Source organism: Meles meles, chromosome 12 (assembly GCF_922984935.1).
Source record: "Meles meles chromosome 12, mMelMel3.1 paternal haplotype, whole genome shotgun sequence".
Classification (NCBI taxonomy): domain Eukaryota; kingdom Metazoa; phylum Chordata; class Mammalia; order Carnivora; family Mustelidae; genus Meles; species Meles meles.
In genome coordinates, this window is record NC_060077.1 from 65874896 (window position 1) to 65902723 (window position 27828).

At 38.9% G+C, this 27828-nt stretch overlaps 1 protein-coding gene across 2 annotated transcripts in view; it reads right to left on the reverse strand.

Annotated features, from left to right (window-relative positions):
* Positions 1-27519, reverse strand: part of RIT2 (Ras like without CAAX 2) — a 402595-nt gene extending 375076 nt beyond the window's left edge. For both annotated transcript variants that reach the window (XM_046025213.1, XM_046025211.1), the window contains exon 1: positions 27167-27519. In XM_046025213.1, coding sequence (XP_045881169.1) covers positions 27167-27269 — 103 coding nt within the window. In that variant the 5' untranslated portion in view covers positions 27270-27519. The remainder of the gene's footprint in view (positions 1-27166) is intronic.
* Between the last annotated feature and the right edge of the window lie 309 nt (positions 27520-27828).

Consider the following 27828-nt stretch of genomic DNA (forward strand, 5'->3'; position numbering starts at 1 on the left):
ACCAATATCGTTGATGAACACAGATGCAAAAATTCTCGCCAAAATACTAGCCAATAGGATTCAACAGTACATTAAAAGGATTATTCACCACAATCAAGTGGGATTTATTCCAGGGCTGCAGGGTTGGTTTAACATCCGCAAATCAATCAATGTGATAGAACACATTAATAAAAGAAAGAACAAGAACCATATGACACTCTCAATAGATGCTGAAAAAGCATTTAACAAAGTACAGCATCCCTTCCTGATCAAAACTCTTCAAAGTGTAGGGATAGAGGGCACATACCTCAATATCATCAAAGCCATCTATGAAAAACCCACCACAAATATCATTCTCAATGGAGAAAAACTGAAAGCTTTTCCACTAAGGTCAGGAACACGGCAGGGATGTCCATTATCACCACTGCTATTCAACATAGTACTAGAAGTCCTAGCCTCAGCAATCAGACAACAAAAAGAAATTAAAGGCATCCAAATCAGCAAAGAAGAAGTCAAACTATCACTCTTTGCAGATGATATGATACTATATGTGGAAAACCCAAAAGACTCCACTCCAAACCTGTTATAACTTGTACAGGAATTCAGTAAAATGTCAAGATATAAAATCAATGCACAGAAATCAGTTGCATTTCTGTACACCAACAACAAGACAGAAGAAAGAGAAATTAAGGAGTCAATCCCATTTACAATTGCACCCAAAACTATAAGATACCTAGGAATAAACCTAACCAAAGAGGCTAAGAATCTACATGCAGAAAACTATAAAGTACTCATGAAAGAAATTGAGGAAGACACAAAGAAATGGAAAAATGTTCCATGCTCCTGGATTGGAAGAATAAATATTGTGAAAATGTCTATGATACCTAAAGCAATCTACACATTTAATGCAATCCCTATCAAAATACCATCCATTTTTTTCAAAGAAATGGAACAAATAATCCTCAAATTTATATGGAACCAGAAAAGACCTCGAATAGCCAAAGGAATATTGAAAAAGAAAGTCAAAGTTGGTGGCATCACAATTCCGGACTTCAAGCTCTATTACAAAGCTGTCATCATCAAGACAGCATGGTACTGGCACAAAAACAGACACATAGATAAATGGAACAGAATAGAGAGCCCAGAAATAGACCCTCAACTCTATGGTCAACTAATCTTCGACAAAGCAGGAAAGAATGTCCAATGGAAAAAAGACAGCCTCTTCAATAAATGGTGCTGGGAAAATTGGACGGCCACATGCAGAAAAATGAAATTGGACAACTTCCTTACACCACACACAAAAATAGACTCAAAATGGATGAAGGACCTCAATGTGAGAAAGGAATCCATCAAAATCCTTGAGGAGAATGCAGGCAGCAACCTCTTCGACCTCAGCCACAGCAACATCTTCCTAGGAACATCGGCAAAGGCAAGGGAAGCGAGGGCAAAAATGAACTATTGGGATTTCATCAAGATCAAAAGCTTTTGCACAGCAAAGGAAACAGTTAATAAAACCAAAAGTCAACTGACAGAATGGGAGAAGATATTTGCAAACGACATATTGAATAAAGGGCTAGTATCCAAAGTGTATAAGGAACTTAGCAAACTCAACACCCAAAGAACAAACAATCCAATCAAGAAATGGGCAGAGGACATGAACAGACAGTTCTGCAAAGAAGACATCCAGCTGGCCAACAGACACATGAAAAAGTGCTCCACGTCACTTGGCATCAGGGAAATACAAATCAAAACCACAATGAGATATCACCTCACACCAGTCAGAATGGCTAAAATTAACAAGTCAGGAAATGACATGCTGGCGAGGATGTGAAGAAAGGGGAACCCTCCTACACTGTTGGTAGGAATGCAAGCTGGTGCAACCACTCTGGAAAACAGCATGGAGGTTCCTCAAAATGTTGAAAATAGAACTACCCTATGACCCAGCAATTGCACTACTGGGTATTTACCCTAAAGATAAAAACATAGTGATCCGAAGGGGCACGTGCACCCGAATGTTTATAGCAGCAATGTCTACAATAGCCAAACTATGGAAAGAACCTAGATGTCCATCAACAGATGAATGGACAAAGAAAAAGTGGTATATATACACAATGGAATACTATGCAGCCATCAAAAGAAATGAAATCTTGCCATTTGCGACGACGTGGATGGAACTAGAGGGTATCATGCTTAGTGAAATAAGTCAATTGGAGAAAGACAACTACTATCATATGATCTCCCTGATATGAGGACGTGGAGATGTAACATGGGGGGTTAGGGGGGTAGGAGAAGAATAAATGAAACAAGATGGGATTGGGAGGGAGACTAAACCATAAATGACCCTTAATCTCACAAAACAAACTGGAGGTTACTGGGGGGAAGTGGGGTTGGGAGTGGGGGAGGGGGTTATGGACATTGGGGAGGGTATGTGCTATGGTGAGTGCTGTGAAGTGTGTAAACCTGGTGATGCACAGACCTGTACCCCTGGGGATAAAAATACATTGTATGTTTCTTAAAAAAAAAAAAAAAGAAAGAAAGAAAGAAAGTATGAATACCCAACTTTTGTAGCAACATGGATGGGACTGGAAGTGATTATGCTGAGTGAAAAAAGTCAAGCAGAGAGGCAAGTATCATATGGTTTCACTTATTTGTGGAGCATAACAAATGACATGGAGGACATTGGGAGATGGAGAGGAGAAGGAAGTTGAGGGAAATTGGAAGGTGAGGCGAACCATAAGAGACTATGGACTCTGAAAGACAACCTGAGGGTTTTGAAGGTGGGGGGGGTGGGAGGTTGGGGGAACCAGGTGGTGGGTAATAGGGAGGGCACATATTGCATGGAGCACTGGGTGTTGTGCAAAAACAATGTATACTGTTACGCTGAAAAAATAAATTAATTAATTTAAAAAAAAAAAGAATTATTCATGAAATTTGTCCACAAATACTTTCTTGAACTTAAAGTGAATTTTGATGAACACAGCTCATTTGGTTAAAAAAATTTTTTTTCACAGTTCTCATGCCACTTTCCTTGGGTCACTATCAAACAGCCACTTCAAATTACCTAAATCCACAGTAACCAACAAAGAGAAAGTCGATTGGAACATCTCTATGCTCAATATTCTCCACATAATATTTGTCCCTGACAGAGTCAGTCTAAAGAGGTTTCTGTGAAAGAGTTGATTAAGATATCATAAAAGTTTCATCATTAGTCATTGGGCAGAAATATAGAATGAAAGCTAATTGAAATAAAGTTAACTGACAGCCAAACTATACTTCTCCAGGTAGGTCTTTCTATTTTAAAAAATCAAGTCTCCACTTTTTTCTCCTAAATTTATTTATTTATTTATTTTCGGATTTATTTACTTACTCTGGAGAGAGACAGAGGGCAGGAGGGGCAGAGGGAGAGAGAGAGAAACTCTAAGCAGATTCAGCACTTAGCACAGAGCCCCATGCAGGCCTCGACCTCACAACTCGTAGATCGAGACCTGAGCAAAAACCAAGAGTTGGATGCGTAAGTGACTGCACCACCAAGGCTCCCCTCTCCTAAATTTAAAAGTAAGTAAAGAGCATATGTTTTGTTCATTCTTTCTTTCAACATGTATACATTGAATATTTATGCTTTTCAAGACATTGACCTCTGTACTGTACTTCAAGATGAGACAATATAATTGTTGCCCTCAAAATGTTTATATACTAATTGATAGGGAAGACCAGACTATTCATACAAAGCTTGAAACAGACGTATGCTTTGTTCTTTGCTTTTGTTTTGTTCTCACCATGACCAAACTTGTTTGAAGTTTGAACATCTGCTTTGGCACTTATATTGTGCCTTTGCTTTGGGTGATATAACAAATGAGGGTATGAAACACATTAAGGAAATAAAATGTTGAATAATGCAACCTTTCCCATGGTCCCCCCTGGGAAATTCCTTGCTTCTGTAAATGTGGCTATGCACAGTAGTTCAGGATTATCTTCATTTGGACCCTCTCCTGTGGCTGGGACTGTTAGCCCAGTTGCTGGGGAGCCACATATGCCCCTGAGTCCTTCACCTTAAACTGATCATTCTCCAGAAATTAAAACAAAATTGGCTGTTCAGTTACATAGCAGGAAGAAGATGTGCTACAAAAGAAATTACATTATATGCTCCAAAGACAAAGATGACCTTTGGATAATCTGTTATTTAGGATTCTTAATGCTCATGGTTCCATCCCTTGTCTGTGATAATTGAGAGAAAATATCATCTGTTTTATTTAACCTTTCCTTTTTCTGCAATATTTTAGAAACATCAGAGTCCATTCTTCCTTAGATCTTGGTTACACCTAGCTAAGTACTAAATGTATCTAAAGTAAGTACCACATGTATCTAAATGAAACTAGCCAAGCACTGAAATAATTCCAAACATTGATATCCTGAATCATTTGTCATTCCATATGCATTACTTCATGGATAATTTTAGTGATAGTTATGGTTAGAACAGGTCATGGCCTTCTTTTGTCTATGGCATTACATGCAAACACAATTTTTTTTTTTAAATGTCTGCTTTCCCACCTAGCAGGATATCCAGCACTTTTGTAAAACTGTTAGCACAGAAACAGTCTTTGGTCTGAAGATGCACATGCGGTCAAGAAATACATGCTTTTTTTTTGGCAAGAACTCCATAGAGTTCTAAATCCTTATTCCTCAGATTAAGGCTCTTGGATTTAGAAGACTCGAGGTCCCATCTATTTTCAAGAACCACAATCCAAGATCTATTTCTTCTTGCTTAAAATGAAGAAATCATACCTGCCTGACCAGCTCACACTATTACGAGATTTTAATGAGATGCCTTGAGATACTTTGTGTAAAAGTGCTTTTATCCTCTGAAATCTATTTAATTAAAGTTCAATGTTTGTTATCTCACCACATGAAAATGGTATCTCACTCAATATGGCATATATAGTTGAGTTTCTGTAACTTAAATATAGTCTCAAGATTAACTCAGAGCATTTGGGGAGCATTTTAGACAACTTTTGGGATGAGAGACCAATGTGATTGTAAACTGGGAGGATAATGGTTTTCAAATAGAAGCTCCATATTGACTTGTGAGGATAGATGCTCCGCAGGCAAGAAATATTTTGTGCTCAAAACAACTTATTATCAAGCAAGTGCCCAAGAATTGATAGGGAGGCAAGATGACTTTAGATAATTGCAAACAATACAGTATTATTAAAGAAGGAATTTTGGCTGGAACTTGGGTCTTATGATAGAGATCTCTTATTTTACCTTTGTGTTGGGCCAGTCTGGAATAGTGACGGGAACTTTGGTCTTTACGTTAGTGAAAGAGACGATTTAAATGATGTGATTTTCATCATCAAACATTAGCTGATGGAAGCTTTGATAAAGACATGGTACATATTTATATGGAAGCAGAGTTATTTCTACACAATTTCTACACAATGGCTATCATGATTTTAACAAAGAATGAAATTATAGTGTAATTCTACTAACACTTACTTTATTACCTTGAGTCGAACAGAGGAACTTCTTGAGGAATCATGCGGGCAGGTGGAGGAATTTTTTTAAGCCCTGGAAAGCATCTCTAGTTAAACTAATTCAGTGCTTTCATTTTTTAAATGAGAGAAGTGAGCCCCAAAGGAGTGAAGGTTACTGTGGTATTCCTTATTAAATTGCATCACTGTCAATCAAGGAAAAACGCTCATCTTTTGGAGTCCGTTAGAGTCTGCTGTAATTCACTGTCTACTCACAATGGCAAAGCCAAACAACTGGTTTTCACTGAGAAATAAAAAGCTGCTTCCCCGAGATTCTGGAACAATAGGACAGTCTTACTTTGGTTATATCTCAGGAAAAGGTGTTTTTTTTAAATCTATGCTACCACCAACAATTTAGTGTTATAGATCCCACTTGTCTACTGATCGCCCCTCTCTGTTTCTAGAAACTGAGAACTGGTGGAAGCTGTGTTTCTCAGAAGCAGGCACATTTAAATATTGACAAGGGCATAGAGAGTGAACATCCTACAGGTGATAGAACCTGTCAGCATAGAGAAGACAATGCTTTCCTCAGAACTGAAATTTCCAAAGAAGTCAGTTCTGTGGTAGCTCAGTGAAAAAAGAAGGAAAACTTGATTTCTGCATGATTTACTTCTAGCACTTTGGTTAAGGAGAGAAATTTGAGGTAGGACCATCTGTGGGAACTGACGAAGGCCATGCAAGCTGTGGGATCTAGTTGCTGCTCACGTTACTACTGACACTATCTTTTAGAAAACTAAATTTTACTTTCACATAATATTCCTTTTTACAGCATGTTGAAAGGATTTATGAAAGATGAGCTATCAAGTTTTGGGCTACATAGGCAATAATGTATATGTGGTATAAAATTAAAAGCCAAGCCGGGAATAGGGTGAGGCAAACACAAAATTTAGGAGGAGGAGCAGAAAATTCAATAACCAAAAAAAAAATTTTAATGTAATGTTTTAAATTTCAAATTTAATGCAAACAATCCACCAAAACAATTATTCATGTTTTTTTTTCATTTTTGCCTCAGACTCCTGTGCCTTGTGGCTCTGATGGAAAGCATGGAAGATCAAGGGAAGCTGGAGAGAAATTGAGAGATTATATATTTTCATGGTATTGACTATGATAGCATTGGGATTACAGAGACTGAGTAGTTACAGAACTTTGATTGGAGCTGGATTTGAAATGTCTCTATATAGATAGGCTTTATATTTATCTTGGTCTTGCTTTCCAGTCATTCTATGCTGTGTATGTATCAGTGGTCATATAGAGAGTAGTATTTCCTTTATCGGGTTCTTGATAGCACTGTGAATTTTTAATTACTTTGGGCTGAATTTAATGTCATTCAAAGGACTAAAGAAGACATTCAGGACAACAGGTGTTTAATGACATAGAAAATGACAGTGACTTTCACATGGAAATATGTTTGGGGAAACTGTTGAGAAATGCCTCCACTGTTGGTATCAAAGCTTCACAATTAATTAATTTAGGTATTTGGAATGGCACATAGAGAGATAGCTTCAAGAAATGAGGAATTAAAAATAAGTGAAAATGGTAGACATAAATTAACAAGCTGTTGTTCCCATCAGTTAGAAAAACTGATTTGGTAGATCCAGTATGAAAACATAGACAAATAAACAAATAAATTTAAAACTTACTACGAGAAAGTGCATTCAAACCACCAGCCCGTATGTAAAAAGACAAATTTCATTTAAAATTTAATGTAATCATATTATCTAAGCCAAAATGGCATAAGGGAAATTATATCTCTAATATCTATTTATGCATTTATCTGCAGTATAACTTCATGCACTGGCTGATTGAGTAATACTTCAAAGATGCAGATTCTAAGTATTTAACTCAATTGCTGAGACAGTTTGATTGGATGAGATATTTAACATTATTATTTCTGAAAAAAAATTATACAGAATTTGGATATTATCTACTATACTTCTTTCTATCTGATATCAAAGGCAAGGAACTTACAAACAGGGGATGTTTGTTCCCTTGACTCTCAGTTGAGTGATTCTGACTTACTAAGACACAGTGAATATTTATACACAACAACATCTGTATTTACAATAATCAAAACTTTGCAGAGGTATCAATAATCATGAAAAGTCTCTCATAGGGCACATGTTCAAAAACCAGAACAAGCAGAGCAGGGAGAACATTTCACATCAGAGAAGATGGAAGAAAAGAAACAAAGGAGTGACTATAAACACTGATTTGTGACAAGTGTGTACCTACTATCTATCAGGAAGTCCAGGAAAGAACATTTTCTAATTAAGACAGGCTGGATCAGCCCCAGCCAAACAGACACAGAAGAACTGAAGAGAACTATAAAATTCAACCTATTTGAATTTTCATGGTCCATATGTTAGTAATTGGTACTGAGCCAATCTGAGCCACGATCATGTTCTCTTCCATCATGTTATTAAACACTATCCCTTGAGATTAACAAGGGGGATAGTGCTCCTAAACTTAAAAGTGAATCCACATTTTTAAGAAAAGCAAAGCATGCTCATCGTATCACGGGACTGTAGAGTTTATTCCTGTTCAGGTAACAATAATGTATACTCATTTTGTTCCATTTGAAGATATGTGCTACCATGAAAATATTAATAATAATGAAAATTATAATAATTTCTAAAATGGTAAGAAAATTATGTTTGGTCATTAAACATATTTAATAAAACAACTAAAATTACCCATTTTAACTAACAAATATATGAGTGTCTGGTACATGCTTAGCCTTGGTCATTCTGGGAGAGAAAGAAAGCCTTGTGGTAACATTACAACTGATACTACAGAAATGTATAGGATCCTAAGAGACTACTATGAACAATTATATGCCAACCAATTAGAAAAAATGGATACCTTCTTAGAAATACATGACCTACCAAGACAATCAGGAAGATATAGGGAAAAAGAAAAGTGTTATACAGAGTACTGATTCTCAAATATTGTTGCACAATATAACCATGTGGTGTTATAATGTCCAGGCTGCACCCCAGATCAAGTAAAATCCAAATCACTGGGAATGGTACACAGGTGGCAGTACTTTAAAAACTCTCCCAGGTGATTCTGATGTACAGCCAATTTCAGGACAAGTTTGGTGTTCACTCTTTTTTTTTTTTTAAAGATTTTATTTATTTATTTGACAGATAGAGATCACAAGTAGGGATAGAGGCAGGCAGAGAGAGAGAGAGAGGAGGAAGCAGGCTCCCTGCCAAGCAGAGAGCCCGATGCGGGGCTCAATCCCAGGACCCTGGGATCATGACCTGAGCAAAAGGCAGAGGCTTTAACCCACTGAGCCACCCAGGCACCCCTGGTGTTCACTCTTGAGTTTATAACAGTATTACCAAAATAGCTTATTAAAGTACAAATTGCTGGGTCCCAACCTCAGAGCTTCCTTCTAATTCTGCAGACCTGGGATGGGAAAGAATGTGCATTTCTCACAATACTCAGATACTGCAGCCACTAAGGGCCAGGGGACCACATTTCAAGAGCTATTGGTTTAGTTAAAATATTAAACTGGACTTTAACTTAAGGAATTTGTAGTATAGTGAATGGATAGGACATACATAGAGAAAGTTAAACATATAAATCTGAATATGTTAAGTGTTAAATGAATGGTATAGCTATTCTAGTAAAGTTAGGAATATTGAGAGGAAGACAAATTACAAATTCACAAATTTCAGTAGGTTTGGATGTTCACTTCCTGGTTCTTCAAGAACAAGTGGAATTTAAATGGGCAGAGAAAATTCCAGAAAGTCGTTGAACCTGGATGGTCATTGAGTATGACTACCCATGCAAAAGTTAGGGAGGGAGGCATTAAATTTGTTTAGGAGACAGGTCCCACTGGGAGCATCTTCCAGAAGTTGGTGCTAAAGATCTACATAGAAATCTGGGTTAAAAACAAAACAAAAACAAAAACAAAACAAAAGAGTTTATCCACCGACAGTAGGCAAGTTCTCAAAGACCTGAAGAGAGTCTCGTATTGGGTTCTTTATTACAGTGATCTCCCATGGCCGGTTTCCAGCTAGACTCCAGTGAACTCAACATTACATAAATCAAAACCAGAGTCCTATCCTTTGGAAGACCATTCATCACTTTTGGGAATGAGGCATTTTTAATATCAGCAAATTAAACACAAATGGATATTAAAAACTCCAACAGATAATTAATCAATAAAGGTGGAAGCAGAGGACCTTATTAGTTAGATAGGGATTAGCTGGTGTAGCTCAAGTGCTAGCTATAAAATTTGAAAATTAAAAATAATTGCACATGCCAGGAGTGATGAAGAGCAACCCAGAGACACGTACAAGCCGTGACCTTCCATGATAAGCTCAAACTGAACAGACTATTGAAGCTACCCTGGCTTCTCTACTTCTCCTTTGAAATCATTTGATTCTAAAATCTCCTTGTACATGGGGTTTTTCACTTAAAACAAAAGCTTGCAGTGTTGGAAAAAAGTATTAGAAAGTTCTTCGAGTGTTTGGGATGATTCTAGGCAGGGAGTCCTCATGGTCAAACAGAGAGTTTTCAAAAGGATGGAAATACGTCTGTTGCTTTCGAAAAGACTGGAGGCTTGGGATTTAGCAGCCACCTGCTTCCCTAGAAACTGGTTAGAAAATCTGGCCTTGGCTCCCTATCACTCTAGCCCATTTGCTCAGGGTTACACAAATATGTTTACCTTAAACCTCAAGTAGCAGTTGTTGCAGGTAGGAAAGTAAATGAGAAATGCTCTTATGGAAATAAGGAGAAAAAGAAGTCATCTCAGCACTGGACAAAAAGTAGAAAACCCAGTTCTTGGCCAGAATTAGACTGAATAGGTTCTTGGAAAGACATAATAATAACGATGATCATAGTGACCACAATCACAACAGTAGCTAGCTCTTAAAAACATAGAAGTGCCAGGCACTGCTCTGAGCACTTCATTTTCATTAATTCATTGGAAGTGCATGCATTAATTCCTCACAAGACCAGTGCATCATCCTGCCTATTTGACCGTGAAGGAAAGTGAGGTATAGGCATACTGAGCAATGTGCCCAAGATCACAGCGCTACTGAGTGAATGACCCAGCATTCGGATGTTGGTAACAGGATTTCAGAAATGGGCTCTTCAGCACTGTGCAAAACAAACCCAGCCTTGGATGAGTGAACAGCCACATGGTATTTAGGATGAAAGAGAGATGGTGACATCTGGACCATGTACCTGGGAGAAACCTCCACACTATTGGCAAAGACTGTGACAAGAAAGGATCAAATAGGGACAGTAGAGGACGGATACTTCTGATTTTCTATTTTGGTTCTGTCTAACTCATCCAAGGCACATTGATGCGGAAAAGATAAACAGAAAAGTGAACGCCAGCATTATCAGCTCTGGTGATGGTGTTTTCCTGGTCTCTCTTCACCGTCATGCTAGATTTTGTGAAGGTGGGGGTGAAAGCTGTGTTTCTCCGTCCCCAGAACAATGGCTGGAAAGCAAGAGCTCAATACCTCTAAGCCACGTATTAAATGCATGAACAGTTTTGTTCAAAAACCACTTTAATAGGGAGATTTCCAAGATTACTACAATCTATAAATACGTTTTTATTTACTCTGTTTCCACTAGAATGTGTAAATGTAAATTTGCATATTTCCCTTATACCTATTAATGTTTCTCTTTCTTACTCACCTCAACTATGAGCCAATTTATTAATAAAGAAGAATTTCAAATATTTATCATGCATCTACTCTTAAGTTTGACACTGTTTTATTGGGATTTAATCTTCATATCAGACCTACAGTGTAAGTTCTTTTTGAAAAGAATTCCAGCCCACTGGAATGTAAGCATCTAGTGATTATAGATGGGTCTATGTTGTGTCTCTTTACAATGCCAAGAGTATGTATATTTCTTTTGCTACAAAAGATTAAGAGAGGGGCACCAGGCTGGCTCAGTCAGAAGGGCATGAAACTTGATCTTGAGGTAGTGAGTTTGAGTCCCACATTGGGTGTAGAAATTACTTAGAGATTATAAATAAAACTTTTTAAAAGAGAGAGAGAATAAGCTTCTGGGTTTTTAGTGCTGAAAACTTTATATATAATAATCCCATTTTTGCTTAATGACAAAACACCCTTCTAATTGCTTGGGCCAATGACTTTCCTATCAATTCTTTCCTTTCTTACCCAGAATTTTATTACTTCTCATCTCCACCACTACTACCTTGAATCTTACAATCCCCTGACAAGGGTGGCATTATTATCCATGCTTTAGAGATAAAGAAATGGAGTCTTCTCAAGTTCAGGTAATTTTATTTCATTTATGCACTGGGAACTTGAGAGAATAAAGACATTCTGGTTGGAGAAAACAAATAACATAATAAATAATTGAGTTAGAAAATAATAGTTACTATATAAAGAAAAAAGTGGGTACAAAAAAAGTATATTATAAGAAGGTGTTATGTATGGGTGGGATTTTCAATAAAATAAGCTGGTCAGGATAAGCCCATTGAGACAAAAACAACAGAACAATCTGGAAATAAATAGAGCAAGCCAAGCAGATATCTGGGGGAAATTATTCTAGGAAGAGGAAAAAGCTAGAAAGAGGCCCTAAGGGGAGAGTATGCATGTCTGGCATATTTTTGGAACAGCAAGGAAGCTGTTACCTGGAAGAAAGCAAGAGAGATGGTAGGTATATCAGAGAAGTGACATGGGCTATAAGAGCACTGTAAGGGAAACAGGGCCATGGCAGTGTTTTAAACGCAGAAATCACAAAATCTGAATTTTAGTTTAAAAGGACCACTCTGAGAAAAGATAGAAATGCACGCTGTTGGCAAAATGAAAATTGGTGCAGCCACTGTGGAAAACTGTATGAAGTTTCCTCAAAAAATTAAAAAAATAGGACCACCATATGATCCAGCAGTCTCACCTCTGGGTCCTTATCTTCAAGACGTTCAATCACTCTCCAAGAAAATTGATGAATCTCAATGAAATCACTTTCAAGGGTACTGCAACATTACTTACAACAGCCAAGATATGGAACAACCTAAGTGTTCATAGATGGATGAATGGAGAAAGAAATACTGGTATGTGTGTGTGTGTACACATATGCACACACACACACACAATAGAAAATTATTCAGCCATAAGGAAGGAAATCCTGCCATTTGAGACAATATGGATGGGCCTTATTAAGGGTATTATGCTGAGTGAAATAAATCACAGAGAAAAAGACAAATGCTATGTGGTCTCACCTATATATAGGATGTGGAAAAAAAGGACCACTGTAGCTGCTGTGTTGAGAATAAACGACAGGGGATGATGTAGAGGCATGAAGAAGAGTTCGGAGAATCCTGCAGATTGTAGATGGTACATGGGACCAGGGTGGTGACAGATGGTAGATGGTACCTGGGACCAAGGTAGTAATAGCTGAATTTTGAGAAAAGGAGACCTTTGGATACATGTAAAAGATAAAGTCAAAAGGACTTATGACTTATATATGTAAGCATGAGAGAAGGAGGGGAGCAATGGTAGCCTAAGATTTGGGGCCTGAGCAGCTAGAAAGAGGAAGGTGGCATCAGCTGATATGAGGGAAGCTTTAAAAGGAACAAGTCTGGGAATATCAGTGGTGTAGTTTTAGATATATTTAGTTGGAAATTGCTATTAGCTATTTAAGGAAGATGTCAAGTGGAGAGTTGAATACAGGACTGGAGTTTAGGAAGGAAGTCTAGAATGGAGAAACAATGTTTTAAACCATCTTGAATCTTTTCTTCTATGAAATTTAGTATACTTTAAGAAGGTACAAAAAAGAAAATTTTACAGTTCTATGGAGGATCACAAAGCCAACACTTAGGCTACCACCACCCACCTGGAAACAAGAGCATTTCCTGAACTGCAGAGTTCCTTGTGCACTTCTCAAGGACTGCCTCCTCCCACCCTCCCTCAACAGGTGAATAATATTCAAATTTTATGGGTGTTCCTTCCTTTGTTATACACACACACACACACACACACGCACCCCTTATATAAAATTAATGTTAAATTTATTCTAATACAATTGACTTATTCACTCTGATACAAATGAGCATTTTGGGGATTTCAACTTTTAATTGGGGGACTTTGGGAATAATTCTACTCTGAACACTCTGGCCATGCCTCTTGGTCCACACATGTGTGAGTTTCTGCTGGGTATATATAGCTAGAAATAGAATTGCCAGATCATATGGCCAACTTATGCATTTCTTCAATTTAATACATAGTGCCAACCCATTTTCCATGGTGATTGTACTAATTCATACTCCTATTACATCTTTGTCTCCATTTGGTGTTGTTAGTCTCTAATTTTAGTCATGTTAGTGATGTCTCCTGGTTTTAATCTACATATACAATTAATTTAATTTCCTCTAAAGATACAAAGATATATAAAGACAGCCACAGGGTGGATGAAATAATCTAAGAAATTAAAGATGAGGTGAGTTTTAAGGAATAAACCCTGGATCCTCCAACATGAAGAGATCAGGAAGAAGAAAAAGAAGAATCAGCAAAGTCCCTCACCTTATAAGTAGCAGAACTGAATTTCAATGCAAGTCTATTCATCTTCAGAGTCCATACTGCTTCAAACGTGCTGGGTTATCTTAGAATTACACTCAAGGAAAATGCAAATAAGCTCAGGGAGGGAGATAACTTGTGTGCTTGTCACAGCAGAGTATTCTATGTAAAAATGTTTTCCATTTGCTTTTGTGTGATGAATGAAGAAAGTGGAAGATACATATTTGAAGGGCAGAAAAATATTAAAAATGTCTGTGGCATGGGACTCAAGAAATTCTGAAAGCTGATATTAGATTACTTATGCTCTTTCATTATAACCAAACATGTAGAAAGAAGTAAGTAGGTAAACATTGGGGAAAAAAGTGATGGTGGGCACAGAAAATTTTATTTTTTTTCTTTTGATATCAGCAACAATTTTACCTATGAAATGGATCTTGTCTTCTTGACTTTAGAGCTTCCTAAAACCAGAAAGAAAATGTGATACCTTAATTACAACCTGATTCTGTGACTGTCTGCTCTCCTTTAGCATTCCTCTTTCCCTTCATTTTAGAGCAGAGGTTGTCAAAATTAAGTCATGACCTGGGATGATTTTCACCCTCAGAGGAAAAATATGTGGAAACTTGTGGTTGCTTTAGAATTCAGAGTTATAATCACAATCTAACTTAGTTTTTCTCAGTGTTAATCAAGAAATAATTTTTCACTGAAATGTTAATAAGCATATTGAACTGAAAAAATGCAGGAGTAAGAAAGTTCTACAGGCTCTTTACTAAGGTGTTCCAAGAATATTTATTTATTTATTTATTTATTTCTCTTTCTTTCTTTCTTTCTTTTTTTGTATTTTTATTTATTTATTTGAGAGAGAGAAAGAGAGAGAGAGTACCTACATGAAAGCCAGAGCACAAGCAGGGGAGGCAGAGAGGGAAGAGAAAGGAGAAGGGGAGGAGGAGAGGGAGAGAGAGGAGGTAGGGAGATGTGGAGAAATTAGGGGGAAGGGGAGGGAGAAGGGGAGGGGGGGCAGAGGGAGTAGCAGACTCCCCGCTGAGCAGGAAGCCTGAGGTGGTTCTCCATCCTAAAACCCTGGAATCATGACCTGAGAGAAAGGCAGACACATAACTGACTGAGCTACCCAGATGCCCCTGAGAACATTTCATAAAATAAATTTCTTCCACCCTACCTTCATCCTGGTATCTGGTGGAAAATGGGTTGGTAAATAAAACATGAGTTATTTTCAGTGTCTTATCTGTGTTCAGCTGCCAACTGTCCCTGTCATTTGGCTTTCAAGGAATGTGTGCTGTTCCTGATTCTACAGTATCTGCCTAGCACACCATCATTTCTTGCAACATGGCACACACATTTTACTTATTCTTGCCTGTCTGCCAAATTTTGGTCCAAAGACTGACTTTGACTTTTTCGTGTTACTGAGCATCCTAAACATTGAGTGGGCTTATTCATCTTCAAGTCCATTGTCATCAAAGAGTATTCATGCTAGCCTGAGCCTAGGCTCCTCCCAAACTACGGCCTCTTTTCCACTCACATACCTACTATGCTTTTATTGGTTCCAGTTTCTTTCTCTATAACCAGGGCTCTTTGCATCACAGAATTTTAGGATGTTGCTTAGTTTTATTTCACTACATAAGTGTGGTGTCTTACTCCCTGTCCTTTCTCAAAGACGAAATAAGGAAATTGAATTTATAAATATTTTTGAGAATTTACTACCCTAGGCTTCACGGGAGAGAAAAGACAATATAAAATCTATTTCCTAGCCTGCAGGAATTTGCATTCAAGATAGGGAAAGAAAGTATAAAAAGACTGCAAGTTACATAAAAATGCAAGATTTAAATAACATTTTAAGACCACAAACCAGACACTAGAAGAACCTGTGTAATTGTGAGCAGTGATGAAATGAACAGTCAGAAAGAATTTTAAATGTAAGGGGACAGATGCAAGATTGGAGTAGACTGGGATGATCTGAAGGAGCAGAAAATACTTGTGCAGAATCTGAAGGAAAGATTAAACTGGAGAAACTGAAAGAAAGAGAGAGGTTATGTTGGAATAATTATGTGAAGACTATCGGGAAGAAGCCTCCAGAATCTGAGGGGTAAAAGTGGAATAATTTGTCTAGAAGACAGATTGTCTGGTAGGTATAGGTCTTTTTGATCAGGGTATAGCTCCCAACTGAGGGAGGGGGAGAGACAGACAGAGATAGAGAGACAGTGAGACCAAGAGAGAAATGAGAGATAAAGTGCCAGAAATCCTCTCATACCAGAACCAACATAAAATAACACTGCACCATCTTCTGCACCATCTTGACCTTTGTAACCTTGGTTCTAGATCTTTGTGCTTGTACTGCATCAGACTTCATTAACAAGGTATTCTTGATTTTCTACTTCAACCCCTCACTGATCCCTCCTGACTTCTGACATTTGTTTCAGTTCCCTGGTCCCCAAATTTCTGCCCTGTCTGGATTGATTCTTCTATGCCATCCAACACAACATCGCTCCCTACATGATGAGCTTTGGGGCTGCCTCCTTGGTGATTAGCCCCATGTGGTCCCAGACATCAGAAGTCCTATGGACTTTGGATGTCAGCCATTGGCAATGGGCAAGCCACTGAAGACATTTGAGCAGGAGAAGAGAAAAGCAAAATGGACAACTGCCCTGATGGTGAAATGGGGAGCAGAAAGCAGTGGGCTGTCCATGTGGGTTAAAACATGATGGGAGGAGACCAATTAGTTAAAGTACAATTCAATTTCACATCACAGATGTGCCCCTTGTGCTTCTAAATAAAGAATCTGACTTCTTCCATTTAACAAAAATCTATACATGTAGCTTACTATTAGCTGTTCCTGCAACCATTTAACAGAGCTCTCCATTTCAATGTAGCAATGCTGCTACTATGGAGAACAAAGGGAAGATCTTGTTGTTCACAATTTATTAAAACAACCCATGTATTAAAGAAACAAATTTCAGTCCCAATTCAGGCACAGGTCTGCTCTGTTCTGAACTGCAGCCCCTGTGTGGCTAGTGTAGCAGGCCAGGACATTGTCCTCAAATCTCAAATCCTTTCTTCCTGATGCAGTGGGTGGTGTGTGTGTGTGTCTGTGATGGGTCAATTAGGATGAATACAGGGATTGTTTACTAGGGTAACTAGCAAAGCACCATTATTATTGTCAGTGAAATTGCTACTCAAGAGACTAAAGCCACAGCTAATCAATAGAAGGATATAGAGAGCAAGAACAGGCATAGAGCAAGTGGAGATACAGTGACACATTAACAATATTCAACCCAAATTGCATTTTCCTAGAATCCATTGAAAAATCTGCCATCACTCTCCCCCACCCTGCTAAGGTGAACTGCCCCAGGTGGAGCTGTGGGCGAGGGGGGAAGGGAAGGAGAGAAGGATGGTGGACAGCAAGCAACAGATTTAATAAGGATGGAATATCTTGGGCACTATAATTCACTATATACATACATATGTATATATATATCAGTATAATACTTATTATATATTATATATAATTATATATCACTATATATATACCACTATATATATATATATCACTGTAATTACTATTTTCTAATATCTATGTAGCAAATTGCTGAGGTAATTTTAAATTATGTCACTTTTTTAGGGTGAGGAAAACAGAGACTCAGAGTTTCAGTGATCCCTGCAAGCTCAAATGCTATTAAAGACAAGTTAGTTAAAGACAAATTATCCATTTATATTACATGCATTATCTGGCACTTGTCGTGAGCGAGGTTTGGTTATACATACTCAAGTGTGAGCCGTTGCAGTCGGTACTGGTGTAACCTTTATTCACAGATGAGAAGACACAAGTCTGTGTTTCTGCATGCTCAAGCCTCCGGTTCACATTGTTCTGTCATAATTTCTATGTGGAGGCATCATCCTATCATCCTACAGATTCTGGGCAGGTGGAGAGTGTGGGATGGTGAGTGGTCTAGTGTACGACGGTTCAGAGTATGGAATGTGGCAGAGGCTGACTCCCACACGGTGACCACAGGTTCTGGGTTCCCGCATGAGTTGCTCAGCCTGCCCAAGCCTCACTTCTCTCCTCTGTAATCTAAGGATAATCACCCCAGCTACACTGCAGTATCTTGGAGGATTCCATGAAATAATATACATAAAGCACTTAGAACAGAATCAGGCACATTCGAGACTCCAAAATCCATATTATTTTCATTGAGGCAAGAAACTGAAAGACATAGTTTGGACAGAATGAGAATCATCCCTCCTGGTGAGTGCACACAGGCTTCAGCACACACAACACTGACATTTTTCTCATTTTAAAGTGTGTGAAGAGAAAGTAAGAAGTGATCGACTCTCTCAGGTTTCCTGCTCCAGTCAGTCAGTAACTACCCAGACACTGAGCAAGCCTTCCCTGTACCAGCCGTCTTCTGAACAAAGACATTCTTCTCCTACCACACAACTTATCAAACCACTTAAAAATCCTTGTCTGATCACTCGGCATCAGGGAAATACAAATCAAAACCACAATGAGATATCACCTCACACCAGTCAGAATGGCTAAAATTAACAAGTCAGGAAATGACAGATGCTGGCGAGGATGCGGAGAAAGGGGAACCCTCCTCCACTGTTGGTGGGAATGCAAGCTGGTGCAACCACTCTGGAAAACAGCATGGAGGTTCCTCAAAATGTTGAAAATAGAACTACCCTATGACCCAGCAATTGCACTACTGGGTATTTACCCTAAAGATAAAAACATAGTGATCCGAAGGGGCACGTGCACCCGAATGTTTATAGCAGCAATGTCTACAATAGCCAAACTATGGAAAGAACCTAGATGTCCATCAACAGATGAATGGATAAAGCAGATGTGGTATATATATACACAATGGAATACTATGCAGCCATCAAAAGAAATGAAATCTTGCCATTTGCGACGACATGGATGGAACTAGAGGGTATCATGCTTAGTGAAATAAGTCAATCGGAGAAAGACAACTATCATATGATCTCCCTGATATGAGGACGTGGAGATGCAACATGGGGGGCTAGGGGGATAGGAGAAGAATAAATTAAACAAGATGGGATTGGGAGGGAGACAAACTATAAGTGACTCTTAATCTCACAAAACAAACTGGGGGTTGCTGGGGGGAGGTGGGGTTGGGAGAGGGGGAGGGAGGTTATGGACATTGGGGAGGGTATGTGCTATGGTGAGTGCTGTGAAGTGTGTAAACCTGGCAATTCACAGACCTGTACCCCTGGGGATAAATATACATTATATGTTTATAGAAAAAAATAAGAAATAAAAAAAAACAAATGTACTCATTCCCCCCCCCCCAAAAAAATCCTTGTCTGGTGTCTTGCTGTGAGACCACCAATTTTCTCTACAACCTTGTTCTAGGTCAAGTACAGATTTCTTTTCCTGGGATTCTCAACCTGGTGCATCCTCCAATTCCTTTCTCAAAGCAACATCCTCAGCTTCCTCCAATGTCCTCTAGCCTGCTCTTGGCTTCACACACACTCCAGGGAGACTCTGGCACCTACTGCTCTCTCTCCAGTGCACCTGGCTGCGGCAGGATGCTCAAGTACCTGCGAGTATGGAGACCAGAACAGGCCCTATTCTAATGCTGATGGGATGCTATTGGCAGAGCAGGCAGAAAGGGCAGGACAGATATCCTGGCACAATTGTCAGTAGTGACACTGAGCTGGTCCCCACTGATGAACCAGAAGAGCAGATGGCACTGCTTGTTGATGGTCGTCAGAGAGCTGACGTTTATGAGCAAACCCCAAGGAGTGAGTTGAGAACATTGCTGGGCTTTGTAAATAACAGCCAAATCCAGTGATCAGAGAGTTTCCAGCATGCTTGTAAGCACTGCAGAGGACTGCCCTCCCTCAGTGTACATATACTCATGACGCCACCACATTGCAAAGACACATACACACACACACAATAGTCACCCCATCAGTAGCCTAACCTCCAATTAAGAGAAGATTTTATGCTGGTTTACAAGAGACATCACGATTTATTGGGAAAATCCACCATCCAGGAATTCAGGAGGCTTCTGGTACCAGAGCTGTAACTGAGCGGCTAAGCTCCGTATGGGAGTATCTTCTCACTTCTTGAGCCACAGTGCACAGTGTTTTCAAAATACCATGTGTACATCTGTTTCTTTGCACCTACCACATTGCACGACAGTTCTCTGTCCACACATCCCTTTCACTCCACTAGACAGAGTGGGGGTGGTCACTCTTGGTAACAGTTCTGGGCCCTTCATAGGTCTAGACACACAGATATACACAGATACACACCCTCCCCATTCTTATTAAATAAAAGGACAGAGAAGGTTATACCCCATTTGTGAACTGGACTTTCTTTCAGTTACTCTGTAATATACATACATAGAGAAAACATTCTCTCTAAAACAGATCAGCACCCAAGAGATTTCAAAAATCCATCTGATGTATTTACTGATATATTTATCCCATTTACTTTCTTCATTAACAGAATCCCAGTTTTTAATAATCTCTTATTACCAAGTTACTTGATTTTCCCAAGCTGAGGGACTTGTTATCACTTCTCCATGTGGACAAGGCCCCCAGGGGCCTCAGAAAGAACCAGAACATGAGATGTCCTTGGTGCCTACACCTTGTTGGATCAGAACATCCCATGCCTCTCCCGCTGCACCTAATCAAGGTAACACTCTGTAGTTTCTATACAAAATTAAAATCTGCCATGTACTTTGGTATCTATGATTTTGTCTGGTGTCTGAAATATATCTAAGAAGATTCAGCTGAAGTCAGAACTCAGGTCCGTTGTACCATCTCCTCAAGAAATACAATGAAAACTCTCCACGTGGGAAAATGAAAACAGTGTGAGCACTGAACTGATAGGTGTGTGAGTGCCTCGGGCTCGTCGTTTCATATCTCCGTGTCTCTGGGCCCATTACTTTTTTCTGTGGGCTCAGTTTTCTCATGTATGAAGTGCAGACACTAACGTCTACCTCCCAAGATCAATGTGAGGCATAAATGGGGTCAGGTGAATGCAACAGATCATTGGCCAATGGGGCTCCAAAGGAAAGCAGCATATGGGAGTCAGGGATCAATACAAGTGTATTCAACTCCAGGCCCTTTTTCTGATAAGGACATAGGGTGGTACTAAGTCTTTTTTAATCAGTTTAAAATCTATAGACTGCATATATCTTGGAATTATATTATATTATATTATATATTATATATTTTTTATCATATATCATATCACACAATAATAAAAGATATAATCTTGGAAATATTGTTTGTCAATATCTTTTACTTGAATTACACTTTCAATCATCCTTTGGGCCAGTGGCTCCCAATTTACTTTTCTACTGAGCCTTTCTTGGACCACTTGGCCGATTCTTGCTGACAGGACTGTGGTGAGTGACGACGTGCAGTATGATGAGGGTGTTGATGATTAAGGGTGAGAGCAGACGGCCGCTGAGTCTTGAAATCTTTCCATTTTCCCCTTGTTTATTTTTTATTTTGCCTTTGCAATTTAGAGGGTTCAAATAACACATGGTCATGATGTGGCAATTATTCAGCTGTGTCAGATCCAAAGTTCTGCTAATGAGGTAAAACGCAGAGCCTTAGGGACAGGGATGATGCACTTGGTTGTTTGCCTTGATTTAATTCATCAGATAAAGGCTCGATTTTCGACCTGCTTATACCAATTCATTGTGATTGAAGGAATTGGTTTTGAGCTGCTTTCTGTTTACCTCAGAAAATACTATTATTGCTCTCATTTTATAAAACCCTGCTTCACAAAACTCAATGTATGAAAGAGACAAATCGCAGGAGAGTGTGGGGCAGAGCAGGACTGCCTATTTTACAAAGGAGTTTCCTCTTAATAAAAAAAATTCACAATGGATGCACTCTAATGAATTCTGAGTCCTCTAAACCTTTTCATGCTTTCAGCTCATTTGCTTCATTTTGTCATACTTTTTATAGTTTTCTGAGATAGTTTGAAAGTATGACTCAGGGGAGATTGTTCCAAATACCCCCAAAGATACCAAGTTATCAAGATCCCTCCAGTATTGTGATAGCCTTCACATGGTCTTTTCTCTTCGTGTGCCCTGCTCCTGTTCAATTCTTTCCCTCTCCATCCCCTGCTCTCTCTGGACTTTTCCTTCTCAACTTCAGGAAATCCTGTTCATTCCTTAATACACAAGGCAAGTATCATCTCTGCTGAGACTTCTTCTTAGCTTTTGCATTCAGATTTAGCCACCATTTACCCTGAGCTTCCACAGTTCTTATGTCAGAGGCCTAACATAAACTTATCAGTTTGTAGTATACAATATATTCCCCCCTGTGAGATGGTGAGGTCCTGGAGGGCAGTGTCATGGCTGGAATAGCAGTGAGGAACAACACCTTCTCACAACTGCTTCAAACATACTTCACCCTTGACAAGATTTCACCAAGCTAATCCCCAAATGTGTCCTAGGGAGTAGAGAAGTCCATGTCAGTCTCCTCTGATACTCAAATACGTTCTCTACTTTTCTCATGAAATCTGATGGAAAACAATTTCAAGTTCAAAAACGTGAGTTACTTTCCTATTTCCTATTTCCTTCTGCATACTCTTGGACAAAAATCAATACTTCTATGCCCCAGATGTCTTGTCTGAACAGAGGGAATAGATGACCCTCTTGCCTCAAATTATTTTATCCTCAATTTAGATCATAAAAGGGAGTAAGAAAAATGTACCTTGGAAAGTAAGATCTTATTATTATTGGATAATATCTTATTATTATTGGATAAGATCTGCTGAATAATTTGAGTCTGAGCTGGAAGAACCAGATGGGAATGCAGGGGAAGAAAGCAGACACTAGCCATGCTCTGTCATGGAGGAAAAGCCTTTATGTTTCAAACTACAGAGACAGAGAAAGATTCATGCTTAAAACAGCTACTAGTGGGGCACCTGGGTGGCTCAGTGGGTTAAAGCCTCTGCCTTTGACTCAGGTCATGATCTCAGGGTCCTTGGATCCAGCCCTGCATCAGGCTCTCTGTTCAGCAGGGAGCCTGCTTCCACCCCCCCACCCCCCCACCCCCCCGCACCGCCCTGCCTGCCTCTCTGCCTACTTGTGATCTCTGACAAATAAAAACAAACAAACAAAACAAAACAAAACAAAAAACAGCTACTAGGATTGTTTACACTCCATTAAACTCTTAAACCATAGCTGTGAGATTTTATTTTATTTTTCTCTGCTTTGAGGAAGGGGAAGGGATGGTAGGCAATGGAACAAAGAGATGGAGGCTAGAATGTGCCTAATTCAAATTCTTTGGGTGATGGATCCAATTTTTATTTACAGTATCCTGTGTAAAAACTTGGGTATAGAGTAAAAACAGGGGTCAAGGGGGTCAGGAGGGCTGTGTTCTAGATGTGACTCTGCCACAGCTCTGGCAGGAATTTGGCAAGTCCCTTTAGCTTTCCGGTCCTGGGTTCCTCCATCTTTCAAATAAGGTGGGGACTCCTCCTTGTTGCTGTTTTCTCAGTACTTGTAACATTCTTGGATCATATTAGGTATACGTTTCAATTATATAAATATAAATATGATATCAATGTGTTTTCATTTATAGATAATATAAATATTATGTTTGTGTCCTTGTATGAAAAGAAGAAAAAGGTATAGATACGTAAATGAGGGTGTTAGTCAAGAGAGTAGAAATCTCTCTTAGATATAACATTCAAGTAGAGAACGCATTATGAACAGGCCTATTTTCTCCTTCCTTCCTTCCTTCTTTCCTTCCTTCCTTTCTTCCTTCTTTCCTTCTTTCCTTCCTTTGAGAGAGCAAGAGAGCTAGCATATGAGGGGTGGGGAAGGAGCAGATGGAGAGAGAGGACCCCAAGCAAACATATGCTCAGCATACAGCCCCACATGGGGCGCAATCTCATGACCTTGAGATCATAACCTGAGCTGAAACTGAGAGTCAGATGCTTAACCAACTAAGCCACCCAGGCACCCTATTTTCTTCTTGATAGTAAGTGGTAGAACTCTTTGTTCTTCTTTCTAGGGTGTCAAATAGAATGTAGAAGAGTCAGGTAAAACATCACAGAAATCTTAGCATTACCTCTGTGACCAAGGACAAGGGGTCACCCTGGGATTCAGTCTTTTGACAACAGCTATTTAGATTGTGAAGACTGGAGATTATCATGAAAACCATGTGTCCATATCTGCCACAGGAATGTTCACTGCCTTCTTGCTTCCTCTCAGTGGGAAATAGCACAGGGCCCATGCATAGTGCCTGCTCAATAACTTGTTGATTGGTGGTTTGAGATTTCTCAAACACAGTATAGTTATTTACCCATACATTTTAAATCTTGTGGGAATTTCTGTTTCAGTGAAGTTTCAAATCCTTTCAAAATTTCCTACTCACTAAAGGATGTCTTAGTAAAATATGGATAGGGAGAAAAAAAAAAAAAAACAGACAAACCTAATTTCACAGTAAGCATAGACAATCTCCAGGATTCTGTTCCTTTAAAAATTATGGTTCCAATAAATTGAGTTTCTCATTCATGTTCAAAGCAGACTCAGAATGACTCAGAATTAGAAACAGATGATCGCTTCATACATCTTCTTTAGATTCTTCAGAACAGCAAATTTCTCCTTGAAATCCCCTCATACAACCCACCTTAATAGGTTTGTACAATTCTTTCATATAAACCATTGAAATTGTGGGAAGAAAAGTAAATTGGGGCTCTGTTGATCCAGATATTCAGCAATAGAAAAAGTGGCTTTTTTATTAAAAAAAATTTTTTTTTAGTTCATTTGAAAGCAAATGTTTAAACTTTCAAAAGAGGTTAATGGTGAGAATCAGTGCTTGAATATTTATATACTGTTAACACCAAATGAGTCACAGGGCAAAGCCCAAGAGGAAGGTTTGACTCCATCACTCTGATTCCCAACATTTAGCCACAAACACGGCATTTTTTAGACCTGGAATTGTCCTATGAGTTCTATTCTCTCTGAAGTAACAGCACAGCAGAACTATTAACCCTCTTTTATGTTTAACCATCTCCGAGGTGAGCTGGCTACTCCTGTGTTAATCACACTGGAAAAGTTTTGTTCAACGATTTGATGTACACAGTGCAGGTTGCGACCCAGCGTTTTGTTGTGTCAAAAATTTCTACCAACATTTCATGATGTTGAAAATGCCTGGTTATTGAGAAGGTGACAATGACTCGTTAGTACAAACAGTATATGGAGAAAGTCAAAACAGTAGACATAATATCACCTCCAGGATAGGTATATTGCTGAAGGATGCCCTATCCTATATCTGTCTCCATGGTTCATTACGATGGAATATATGACTAAAAACCAGTCACACTATTCCCACATCCCCGAAGCTCCTGGTGAAACAGGAAAATACCCAGCCAGCAAGCAAAAGAAATCCATAGGCACAATGTGGGATCTTTGCAGCATCTCTCTGACCTCACAGACTATTGGTGGCATTTCTGTTGATTGGTCTGATTAGAGCTATTTCTCTCCTATTTTATTCTCACATTATTCTTCCTCCTGTGTCTGACCAACTATATTCTTTCAAAAGAGAGTTTTATTTTCATGGAGTATTTTCTCTTTATCCTTCCTCCTTCTGTCCCTCCCTCTCTAATCCTCATCTATTTTGATTCTTCCCCCTTCAAACCATTACATTAAAAAAAAAAGAAGGAGAAAAGAAAAGCTTTTAGAAAACTCCTCATTCCTACGCAGCTGCAAAGTTTTTTACTTCACATTTCCTTCTTAGAAGAGATGACTTATTTTTCTCACTTAGACCAAGCATTTAGTGATTGACCAAATCCAGATTCACCTATTTCTTTTCTTCTTATAGTAATGCCTTATATTTTATTTATTTATTTTTGGTGGGAGGTGATGTGAGGGGTGTTCAGTTTTATGTCTCTTCCTATTTTTCTAACCTCTTTACCTTTGTTGTCTTTCTAGAGTCTCACTTTTTATTCTCCTTTCTTCACTGATCAACTTTTCTTTACCACCTGTAGACTCACTACCAAAGTTATCAGCTTTTTTTGGGTTAGGGATATATCTTATGCCAAGAATGTTGACCTCAATTTTGATACTTTTTGTCAAGCACAAAACTATGGAAGAAATACACACACACACACACACACACACACACACAGATATATGTATATATTTTTGTCTATGTTAACTGTAATACTTCTTGTGGTTTCTGGCATCCCCACAGATGTATCCCCTTTCTGAATTTATATAAAAATTTATATTTACCTTTTTATTTTCTAGTGATAACCATAGCCCCAAGATATTCACCATTTGATCAGCCTCAAACACTGTTACCTAGCTATTGTTTGAATTTGTTATACTTGGCCTTTAGAGCTCCTCAAGAAACCTGACCACTGACAACTTCTGTTGTTGTTGTTGTTTTTAATGTAGCAAGACAAATTTACCAGTCTTTACCGCCATTAACATCCCATATCCCTTTAAGCATGTAGCTTTCTCTTCTAAACCTGTTAACCACAAAATTTGGTTTGATTACCTGCACAGGTCCCACAAAGAATACCATTCTTTCAACCCCTGTCACTTTCAAAAAACAACTTTCTTCATGGCTTTCAAAGACCACACCATACTATGTCAGATCAGAGACAAGGAAAAGGGGACAGGAAGCTCCTAATCAAAGAAACAAATACAACATTCAGCATTGATAATCCTGCCTGTGTGTCTGTGTCTGTGTCCGTGTCTGTGCCTGTGTTTGTGTATTTCATTGACTATTAGTAGCACCTCTTTCTTCTTGTATTTTTGGGAACAGGAGCATATTTTTCCGATACCATGGCTATTTCATAAATATCATGTTATTAACTTTTAAAAGGACATATAAATTAAGATCAAATATCACCCAGCAGAAAATCAAAGGGAAAAAAAAAAGAGATCTTTTTTTAAGTTCTGTACATTATCACTGGCTGTCTTTCCATTCTCCTGACTCGTCTACATCTTTCAACAGTCCTTATTACTTTTAAACATCTTGTCAGATACTTGTATTTAATTGCTACAGCTAGCTAGCCCCCGACGGCATTATTATTATCATTATCATCATTATTCACTCTATAGAATTGCCTCTCCAGAGCTCCCTCCGTCCCCAGCATTTGGTATTAAAACTTACCGCTTTTACCAACTCCCCCAGCTCCCAGCATTACCACCTTGTACTCTCTGGACCCGCCTGATGCGCGGCTGGGGGAGCAGCTGGCTTCGTTTTCTACCTCCATCTTACCCGAGAGACGGGAGGAGAAAAAAGAAAGAAAAAGTCGCCCGTGTCAGGTGCTTGCTCAGATATTAAGCAACTCTAAAACTGTGTCAAAAGAAAGGTTTAGTACGAGGTAAGAACCATCAGCGTCGGGCTGGCTGCTGGTCCTCTGCTGGAGCGGGTCTCATAGCAACCACTTCAATTGCTTCCAATAAAAATCTGCCTTTGCATCCCCCCTCCCTTCTTATCCTTCACTCTCACATCTCCCACGATTTCTCTCATTCTCTGTCTCTGTCTGCTGTCTTTTCTTCCTCCCCTTTCCCTCCTCCATTTCTTTCTTCATTCCCCTTCCTCACTCTGTCTCTCCTTTCTCTCTCCTGCCCCCTGCATGGTCACAGTTGTTAGAAGCACGCATTTGGCTACTTTCCAGGCTGAGCTGCTTGAATGGAGTGAATCTGCGACTTAGAAGATGCTATGTCTCACAGGCTGACTTCTGTAGCTACAGCTTAAAAGACACTATTTTCTTGTAATCACAGTCAATTAATTAAGAAAGATGTCTGTTGCTTATCTCCTTGCTTCCA